Genomic DNA, 11136 nt, shown 5'->3' with positions numbered 1-11136 from the left:
GGGTGAGGGTGTGGGTGGGTGCAGTGTTTGTGGGGTGTGTGATTTTGTGGAGGAGGGTGTGGCTATGGTGGGGTGTGCATGGGAACCCCGTGCATACTCCCCATATAAGAATCAGCAGCCACCCCCACCCACAACTCAGAGCCTGCCCACCCTGCAGTGCCTCCCCATCACTGCCAGGACTGGGCAGCCCCAACATTCCCTGCGCCCACTCCAGACTAACCTCCACCAGAGTGGATCAGCTGGAACCCCGGCACAGCCTTGACTGGCTTGCTCCACACTGCCTGATTGTGGTGTGTCCTGCTGCCCCCTGGGCATGCAATGGGGCTGGGGCATCTCTGCACAACAACTGCCTTTCTAGGCAGCCTGAGTGGCAGTGGCTCCTTCCGGCTGCTGCCACCGCTGGCTCCAGCTCTATGGTATCAGCTGGTACCTGCCTTGACCCCATGCACCCACTCCGGGCTCACCCGCCCAGGCTCAGCAGTGGCAGTGTGGAAAAGCGGCTATTGTTCCATGCAGGGGAAAAACCGCCTCCTCCCCTTCCCCACAGTTACCTGCTGTGCCACTTGGAGGTGGAGATGATGACAGTGGAGATGCGGGGCAGCCTGGTCCAGGCTTTGGGCAGCTGCAGCAGGGAACTGCTGGCAGCAGAAGGGGAAGGGACTGCTTTCCTGCTACACTGAGCAGCAGCTTTTTTCCCCATGCTGCTGCTACTGAGCTTGGGCAGGTGAGCCTGGAACAGGAGTGGGGCACACCGAGTTGGGGCTCTGTAGCGTGGGTCCCCGCCAGTACTGTGGGGCTGGGGCCAGCAGCCGCTGGAAGGAGCCACCTGCCACCTGGGCTGCCTAGGAAGACAGTCCAGCTGCAGAGCTGCCCCACCCGCGCTGCATGCCTAGAGGATGGCAGGATGTGCCACGGCTGGACTGTGGCTGGGCCAAGGGACCAAGGGACCCGCCGTAAGCCGGAGAAAGACCCACCATGGACCAGATACGGCCCATGGGCTGTATTTTGCCCACCCCTGATCTAGGCACTTAGGAGTCTAGGTCATTTCACAGAGTTTGCAGGGAGTAAGGGCCCTTACGGTGAATGAGAGAGACAAGGGGTGGGGTGCAGAGATGGTTGTGAAGGAAAAGTGCTTACTTTGCCTATTTTTTATGGAGGCCTGATCTTCCTGGATTGTGGTGTCTGTCACTCTGGCAAAGGCAGTTGCTGTTGCACAGTACCCATGATGAACCAGGTAGGAAGATACCATGCTAGGAAAAAACAAAATGCAACTAGCACAATATACATCAATAAAACAGAGGAGTTCTAACATGAAAGGGAAAAACCGTCTACACATTAGAAAATGCAGTTTTAATGACAAAACTCAGCCCTGTTAGAACATAACTAGTATCTTATTTCTAACTTATATCTAGACACCTGTCTACTAAGAACTAGACAGAAATGCCAAATAAAGACTCCCAATAACTAGGTCTCCATTCTTAGTTATAATCAACCTGAGCTGGGCAGGGTGAAATCTCCCATATTAGATCACTTGGTATTCTATTACCAATGCTCTAAGCTACTGTTAATGAAGCAAGCAGGTTCCTCATTTTATAAACAGGAAAACTGAAGTGCAAAGAGACATAATGACTTTCCCAAACAATCAAGGATAGCTGGAAGAACTCCAGAATCCTGTGTTTTGATTATTACATTTTTCTTTTAAAGGATAACTGTATGGCTTTCTTAACAATTACACTTATTCCCAGACACCAGCAGGAGGTGCTTTACTATCTAGTTAGAATTCGAACAGTTATTTAACACATGCCTTAATGACTTCTTAACTGTGTTTTCATCCTGAAGTGTTAGAGGTAAACAAGTATTGACATGGTAGTGCCAGAAAATGTATGTAGTAGAAATATATTTCTCCAGTGACTATGGGGACCTTTGCTTATTGATTCCATTTTGTACCTTTTCATTTAAATGTTAGTCCTACTCACACTTCATCAAAACCCTAAAGAACTGGCACTCAGACTGACTTAGCTTACCAGCTGATTCAGCTGGACCGAAGAGAAGATGGAGTCCAAATGGAGTTTGAAACTAATAATCTTCTCCAGAGGAGGGAAATATTTTTAGGAATCAGCAACACATCTGCAGTTCAAATCTGATTAACAAGTTTGTTATTTTTAAAAACTGTTTGGTCAATTGCAATGGGACTACTACCATTCATTGCCTTAAGTATCTGAACACTTGCAGTGAGCTCTCTATTGCAAATACAAAACATACTCACTCTACTTTAACAACGAGTTGCTTGGGATATAGGGAGCAAACAAATGGGCTATTCTAGGTTCCAAAAAGCTTCCCATCCCTCAAAAATATCTGGAGTCTATTTTCTATCCTTATTTTACTGCTAAAGGCATACATAGGAGCAAGCTGCAACCAAAACATTGTTTATTTTTAATAGCTCATCTGCTATCAATCTTTTGTTCCTATTTGCTTCACTACAGCAAAGTGCATAAAAAAGATAGCCATGCTGGAAACCAATACCAGCACTCAAACTCCACAAGCAGCAATCTGTTCTCCTGCAGGCAGTCTTGGTGCAACCTGGCGAAATAGGAATCATTTTATGCCAAGATTTTTCTAAAACAGTTTGCAACAAAACTGTAATCTGCAGGTATCTCAAGGTTAAAATCAGAAATCATAAAATCATAGAAAATTAGGGTTGGAAGAGACCTCAGGAGGTCATCTGGGTCCAACCCCCTGCTCAAAGCAGGACCATTTCCAACTAGATCACCCCAGCCAGGGCTTTGTCTAGCTGAGTCTTAAAAACCTCCAAGGATGGAGATCACACCACCTCTCTGGGTAACCTGTTCCAGTGTTTTACTTTCCTCCTAGTGAGAAAATTCTTCCTAATATCTAACTTAAACTTCCCTTGCTGCAACTTGAGACTGTTGCTCCTTGTTCTGTCATCTGCCACAGAAATAATCTGTCATACAACAGCCCAACAGCTATACAGGCATTGTCCTTTCAGATTCCTGATCAGATGTGTAGAGCAGTTAAGAAAACTGTGATCCAATGAATCCATTCCAGACACTGCACTTGCCCAATGCCTGCCGGGAGAAGGTTCAGGCTTAGAAAGCTTAAGCCTAAAATATCGACAGGATAAGGAAAGTTCATAACTCTTCCTGTCAAACACGGGAACCTGGGACATAATGAGCAAATCTCTCTTACTAAGTGCTTGAGTTCACCAACGGCTGAAACACTAAGAATACAACAATTCAACTTAGTAGTCAGAAGGAACCCAAGAAATGAGCTGGCTTTCATTTATGTTCAATTCAGCAGCTAGAACTATCCAGTTCCTTCCTGCAGATCTTTAAATTATACTATGAAGGTAAATAAAAAGCAAGAGTCTTCCTGTTAACTCTGTTTTTGTCCCTGACACCACATCAACAGCCAACAAGTTGCTGTTGAGCAGTACAGTGCCCTGTTCTTTGTGACAGTTCATTACTTTGACTTGTACGTTAGGTATTTAACCTATGACAAAATGCTTCACATTGTCTTGTATGGTGTCATATTTCCAGTGTGGGCCAGCTCTCCTCAAGTCTCCGGGAAACATTTCTCCTCTAAGGTCTATAATAAAATGCATCAAATAACCCTACACTAGCTTTTCTGACACACTGATTTATGCACATTGTTAAGGCTCAGCAAGCTAATGACTTTCACAAACTCAGGTTATCCTGGGAGTTGTCTCTGAGCCAGTCTATTAAACATCTTTCCAAGGCCAAATTAAAAGCATTTTCCAATTGTGAAACCTGTTGAGAAACTCCTAATGGCATTCCAGACACAAATACCTACTAACAAACAAACAGCAGAAGCAGACTATACACCCCACTTAGGCTGCCTGCCGTAATCACAAAGTGATTAGAGTCTGTGCAGAGACTGAAGTTGGGCGCAACCGACTTCATCTGGCACTTCTCTGGTAGACCTGTACTTTTTTCTTGGAGGACAGGGCAGTTCCCTTTTAATCTTCTGTGAATTAGGTGCAGCTCTCAATTCCTAACAAGACACTGGCAGGAATCTCAGTTAGGCAAAGTTCAGGTACTCCTGCATTAGCGGTATTGGAATTTCATACTCCGGTCACCAACACTAACTAGACTACAGGTTCCATACTACTCCTTTTCAGTTTCTCCAATGCAAAACGAAGACCAGTACGCATGGACACTATGGACTGTATCAACATAAAGGGCAGACTACTTATTGATTCACAGCTTTTGTGGTTAGCTATACTAGTTTACCATACACTCTTACTATCAATACCTGTTTAGTGTGGGAGAGCATCACTTGCAGATAGATAGGGAATTCCCATCAAACTACTGCCATACTTACCCTTCCTCAACTGTGGCTGCAAATCATCTTACAGACAAGATGTATTAGCAACACAACAGCAAATGCTCCTCAGAGACAAGTTCTGCAAGACTGGGCCTTTCGAACTCTAGGAGAAATACCTGAAAACTGAGGAACTTAAGACCATCAGACAAGGGAGCCCTTATATACTGTGTATAGCACTGTAAACTCCCAAATTTTAAGTCAGGCACTGGAGAAGCCATAACATCTATTTCCCTTTTCATCAGATTTCTCTCAAGATGAGCAGCAGCCTCAGAAATCACTGAATATGTCTATCAGTGCTGACTCCCCAGTGCCCTCAACTGGTTTTCTGGTTTAGCCTTCTCCACCTGATGAGACACTTACGTTATGTCATTTTGAGCTTGGGTACTACGGCTGTATCCAAACAAGTGTGGCCGTGTGGTATGTTATACCACAGACCCATCTGCAGTGCCCCACACTGCATATTCAGGTGTTTCCACACTACTACCTTGCAGTACAGGGGGCTTTTTGACCCCTGAAGATCCAGGGGTCAAAAAACCAAAAACAAACAAACAAAAAACCTGCGCAGAAAAAAAAAGTAGGGCAGTACACATGAAGGCAGTGTGCGCTGCCCAAAGCTGGAACCATGCTCCAGCTGCCGGCCAGGCTCCAACCTGCAGGAGCGATTTGGCTGGAGTTTCCCTGGCCCCTAGGACAGGCTGCTGGTGCCAGCACAGTTACTGGCCCCAGCCTCCCCTACACCATCCAAGGCAACTTGCCACATGCCAGAGGGTGCATGACATGGGCATTCCCCAGGTACAAGTAGCAGCAACGCAAGGTGTCTCACTGTTAGTTGTCCCTGTGAAACCAAACGTCTGGGTTCGTTTGGACGTGGCCTTTGTGAGCAAACATTTTGGACTGAAAAGAGCTTGAAGAAGTACTGTTACAGATTACTCTGCTTCCTGTGAGGAAAACTATACAAAAGGCAGCTTACACTGTGACAAGGCTCCAAGTCAGATGCGACACATTTACATTATATCCCCATCATCCACCACTGCCCTTTGAGATCGCTTGTGTCACAGCACATATCACACCACCTACAACAGTGTCCAATTTACTACAGGAGTTTATCTGATTATTATAATCAATACGTTTCTCTTCCTGTAAATTTTCAAGCTTGTAGATTTTTGCACTGACAACATGCAACTGCACCAAGTCTGTTACCATGGGAGAAACTTGCGGTTTCTCTCCCTTTCCCTGCTGTGCTCAGTGGCAGAAGTAGAACTGAATTCATTGTCCATTCCTCAACTATTATCAAACTTTCACAACAACTGGCTGGCTCAGTTGCTAACATATTGTGATCACTATCAAGGAGGATGGAGAAGCACATCAGATTCACATTTCTCCTGAAATGAATACCCTGTTCACTAAAATGCCTTAATGGCATCATTGCTGAAATGAACTCCACATACTAGCCTGGGAAATGGGCTAAGCAAGGGTAGGCAGTAATGACACACCAAGTTCTGAATCCTTCCTAGGGGAACACTTGACGATAATGTAAATAGCTTGCCTCTAGGTATCAACAGGATTTCATGGACTGCAAAAGGACACAAACTGAACAGGGACAGGCGAGGGAATGATACTGCCTTTTGATTGTTTTGTAGCAACTCTTGGCTAGGTGATATTTTAAAGCTTACACAAGAAGAGGAGGAAGAGTGAAATAGTTATACTTACTTCTGGAGCATTGCTTGCCACTCGCCTAGTCTGTCTCCTATAGGAAATCTCTTGATGGTGCTCTGAATCTTTGCTCGCCATTCCCTCATGTAGTCTTCAATGTCAAACACAAATGGCTGCTGCCCAAAATTGGCGTCAACTATCTCGCCTGGAGTTTGGAGCCCCACAGTGGGATATAGATTTGACTGCAAACAAAAGAAAACAACCATGTTAAAGCTTCTCAGTGCTTCCTCATGGGCTCTTAGAGGAGCACCTGTATTTTTCTCTGTACCTTGTAACAGCATCCAAAGCAGTAGGTAGCTAGTTTTTTTTTTGTTTTTTTTTTGACTGTGACTTGTTATAAAGGGAGCAAGAGACAACTATAGCTTCTGTAGTATAAGGGAAACCTCTAGATCTTAAGGAGCTCAAGCCTTACCTATCACCATGACAATGCAACTGGGAAAGGTATTGCATGAACCCAAAGCAGTGGGCGTTCTGCCCAATAGACTGTGATCTCTTTCACAATGAGTATCTGTGACAAGCCAATCTGTCCTTGCTGGATATTTTGAGATACTCACACAGCTCAGGATCCTGGATATAAGGATCAGAAGGCACATTTGTTTTACCAAAAACTTGGTGGGCTCTCCAACTTTTTATTTTACACCAGGGCTGTCCAACGGGCAGCCTGTGAGCCACATGCAGCCAGTGAGGGGTTAATATGTGCCCCCCCCCCCAGGGTCTCACCTGGCTGCCGCTTCCCCTCATTGCTTTTGCTGCAATAGCAGCCAGAATCTCCAGGCTCCCCACATCCCTCCTCCGCTGCTTCCTAACTTTATCTCAGGGTGCAGGACAGCATGGGGAGCTGACAGTGATGGGGCCATGCCTGGAAGGGGATGGGGATGAGGGGGTTGTACTCATGTGGTGCAGCAGTGGGGAAGGGGGGAAAGAGGATTGTACTCATGCACCTGCATGGTACAGAGGGGTGGGGGGGTGCACACAAAGGCACAGGGTGCAGCAGTGGAGGGGTGCAGGTGTGTCCCTGTGGTGCTCCTGGTGTGGCCTATGGGCATGTGACCACGGGCATGTAGAATTTGGACAGCCCTGCTCTAAACCATCTTTTCACCTTTACTTTCTTTGCTTCCTGACAAGCAGCCACTATCAAAATCTCTTACAACTCTGACCAGATGTGTGAATCCTTTCAAGAGCACAAGCCATAGAACTGTCCAGCATAGATGGGTTAGGGCACTATGGTTCATTCAGATCTCTGATGATGTCAAAAAGACATCAATTCAATCAAGCCAGCAAGTCCAGGTCTAAATTTCATTTTCAAGCTGTTAAGCCAGCAAGATAATCTCCTCCCCAGCAAAAAATACCCAAAAAAGTATTCAATTTCTGCAGGGTTGAATATATATGACCAAAATCTGAGGAGGGGTTCACTAAACACAAAATGTTATTTATAGGAGAAGCAAACTGATGCCACACAAGTAACCCCACCACAATCCTCCCCCTCATCAAAACCTTAGAACATTGCAGTAAGGATGCCAATTTCCATTAAATTTAGAGGAATAAGAAAGGGCATCACACAGTGCAAGTGATTCTTCAACATTCCATCGTGTGGACCACAGTCTAAGAGTACAACTGGGGGAAAGATGGTTAGGAGAAAACAGTGTCACATTATATATCACTAGGGCATCTATGCAGGAAAATAATAAATATAATTGTAGCTGTTGTTAATGTTATACTATCACCAGAAACAAGGAACGAAGACAACTCCATGTGACTAGCAGGGGCTACCAGCTAATCTGAGGACCACACATTTTTGGAACCACTGACCCAGTGAATACCTACAAGGCAATACAAAAGGCAAGAAAACCATTTACATTAAACCAAAAAAGCTCTTTTCACATGCTAGTAAAACAAGGAATAAGATGGGCTCAAATTATAAAGGGAACAGTTGAGCTTTCTTTCCAAGTATGAAATCCATAGAACAATAGAAACAGCACAGTTATTAGGGCAGTCATATGTCCCAGGATAAGCAAGAAACTAACTGCAGAAAAATCCAGAGAGGAACTTTCTTATTTGATATACAGCAGTAGAGTACAAGTGCAAAGTGGTCCTTTCCAAACTGGCCATAATTATGGGATCTTATGCTGACAGCTGTGATACTGCCTTGCAATACAACAGCCTTATCAGTTAAAGGAATAAAACCAGAGGGAATATTGAAGATGTGGTTATTAGATTTGCATGCCACCTGGAGGCTCCTGAATTTTCTGGGTCACAAAGTAAAGGCTGAGCCACAATTCTGCCTTCATCATCTGATTCCCTCGCCAACAAATGTTAAATAGCATATCTCTTCCAAGGAGCCACACAGAATACATGGAGATGACATTACATCTGAGGACATGACTGGTAGACTACCCTATGGTAATGTCAGGATGCATTTGAGATGTTTGATGGTACAAGTGTCATTCTTCACTGGGAAGAAACCTCATTCAAATGTTCTCATAGTGATGAAAGAAACCACTGCCTTCTAATCCAAGGTTTCAACAGTGATCTGTATGCTGCGCAGGTGAGACCATGGTATGGCTTTTTCTTTCCCACAGGAATCTTCCAACAAACCTGGTGCTTAAAACCTAGTGAACTGCAGCATCCTTCTCTGCTTTGAAAGATCTGCATTTGGCACCTGATCAGCAGCCTAAGAAGTGAGCAGTTGGTACTGTACAACTGGAAAATCTGAAATGCCAAGGCAGGGAGTGGGAAAGCAACCCACAATATAGGCTGGGAGAGTAACAGAGGAAATAAAGCTAACTGCACTGCTGACTGTTTCATTGTACCCCTTTGTATTGCAGCCACAAACTGGAGGAACTCTTGGGGCATGGTGGCAGGCAATCAAGATGCAGCACACACCACTCAGTGCTTCATCATTGCAGGTTACTATCAGTGCAAACTGAAGTCACTAGGCAAGGTTGTGACATTTAAAGATTCGCCTTCCATTCAAATATAAGGGATAATACAAAAAAATAATATCATGAGAGGGCAAATCTCTACAACCTTTACACTGGGCCTCTGAATGATTTTTGTATCACTAGCCCAAGACCTTTCAAAGTCACAACTCAACCCCCCAAATTTTTTCCATCTGCCTGTTCCTGATTTGTGCGCAACCAGCTCAGAGTTAAAATTTGGCCTCTTTCATGCAAATACAGCCTTCCTTTTCACTGATCAAAAGCCTCTTCACCTGTTGCCTCCTATACTACAAGACTGTAGGGAAGCACCATTTCAGCCTCCCTCAAAGGGATCCTTCCTGCCTGCTGAACCAGCTGTGCCTGCTGCTTTGCACCCTACTTCCTACTCCCCTACCATGTTGTGTGCCAGCCCTACCTCTGACCTTCGCTCATACATTCTGTACCTTCTCTCCTTTTCCCACTGTTGACCTTCTGCTCCTGACAATCCCAGCCCCTCTGGGATTTCTAACAAACTCTTCTCATTACTACTACAGTCCCACTTCTCATGCCTTGATATTCCCGTTCATAGCCTGGTCTTGGCACCACCTTCCTGAGAGTACTTTGGTTTCAGACCTATGAAAACACATGCTATCTGCAAAGCTACCAGGAATATAAAGTGGCAAAAGGTTTGGGCAAATGGCATTATGGGTAAGGTACTTCAGCAGGCCACGAGCTTGGCTAGAAACAGAGGCCAGATTCAAGTCCAAATTCAGCACTCTATCTTCTGGCCACATGACCTTTCCCAACTAGGAACACCACAAATGGATGCTGGCACTGTTAACTTTTTAAAATCTGACAAAAATCATGCCTGTTAGAGGACATTAGAACAACATAGCTAACATTAAAAAATGGTTTTGAGCATTTTAAGGGGATTTTTCTGTTCCTGAAGAGATATTTATATGGGTCTTCAGGAAGAAAGAGACTGATTCGGTATGGACCTATATAGTATGTAAGAAAGCTGTACTGGTTTAACCTTCATGTTAATTTATATTAAATTATACTTTCACAACCTCCTTTGTGGATACTCATTTTTGATTTAAAACATCTTTTTGCTTTGGTTAGTGTAAACCTGCACCTGGCCAACTAAGTGGATTTTTGCACTACATTTGAATTCATGCCATTAGTTAAACTAGTGTAACTTTCCTATGGAGCGAAAGCTTATGCAACTGAAAAGCAAACAAACTTAAACAGAAATGGTCTTTGGCTAAACTTGTCAAGGATAACAAGCACCATATATCATCATATTTAACTGTCAGGGATCTTCAGTGCAATAGTATTCATTAAAAAATGTCTTGAGACTGGAAATCCTTGCATTCATCACTTAACTCCTGAGCAGCACTAAGAGAGGTAAGACAGGGAACAGTAAAGGAAAACATAGTTACCACACTCTCTTCCAGGAAATAATTTCTAGACCAGCAATATGTTGGTTTCTTATGTAAACCTACTGAAGTCAGAGGTACCCCCTGGGAGTGAAGTCAGCCCAAAAACTGTCTCAAAGTCAGTTCAGGAAATGGTGCATGCGACCAGCGTCTCACATAATAGGCAGCCCTCTGCACACAAATATTTCTCAAAAAGAGCATTAGACAATGATGTGCATGGTCAAAAGCAGCAGAAAAAAACTTTTGTTTTCAGGGAATGTGATAGGCAACTTGGGGACAGGGAACTATGAATTTTTATAAAGGTCACTCAGGATTTCTGTTTCCAGTCCCTTTTTGTATCTAAGCTTTAAGAACACAATTTTAGCAGTCCTGTGAGAGACTTGCAGAATGTGGTTAACATTTAGCGTCTTTTTATTCTGTTATGTTCGTTTTGCTATACCTCAATGTGAATGCACAGGGTGTTTCAACTACTCTGGATGGTATCATATTTGTTATATTAATATATAAGCATGTAATGTCAAAAGCACTCGTAAGTTGTATGGCTTCTCAGTATTCTGTTGTATTTCAACATTGCTACAATTCCTGAAGAAAGGCTGTATAACTGAATCTGCAGTAGACTCCAAGGACCACAACCCAGACTAGGGCGCATGTCTGATAGATACCACTTAAAAAAAAAAAAAAAAAAAAAAAAAAAAAAAAAA

At 44.0% G+C, this 11136-nt stretch overlaps 1 protein-coding gene across 2 annotated transcripts in view; it reads right to left on the bottom strand.

Moving 5' to 3' along the window:
- Positions 1 to 11136, bottom strand: part of RANBP10 (RAN binding protein 10) — a 240360-nt gene that overhangs the window by 32013 nt on the left and 197211 nt on the right. For both annotated transcript variants that reach the window (XM_019505877.1, XM_019505876.1), the window contains exons 6-7: positions 6076 to 6260; positions 1138 to 1250 (exon numbers count right to left, since the gene is read on the bottom strand). In XM_019505877.1, coding sequence (XP_019361422.1) covers positions 1138 to 1250; positions 6076 to 6260 — 298 coding nt within the window. The remainder of the gene's footprint in view (positions 1 to 1137; positions 1251 to 6075; positions 6261 to 11136) is intronic.

Source organism: Gavialis gangeticus, unplaced genomic scaffold, assembly GCF_001723915.1.
Source record: "Gavialis gangeticus isolate Ggan-Ray unplaced genomic scaffold, GavGan_comp1, whole genome shotgun sequence".
NCBI classification, from domain to species: Eukaryota; Metazoa; Chordata; order Crocodylia; family Gavialidae; genus Gavialis; species Gavialis gangeticus.
Note: the sequence above shows the minus strand (reverse complement) of the source record. Positions and strands in the feature narration are given on the sequence as shown.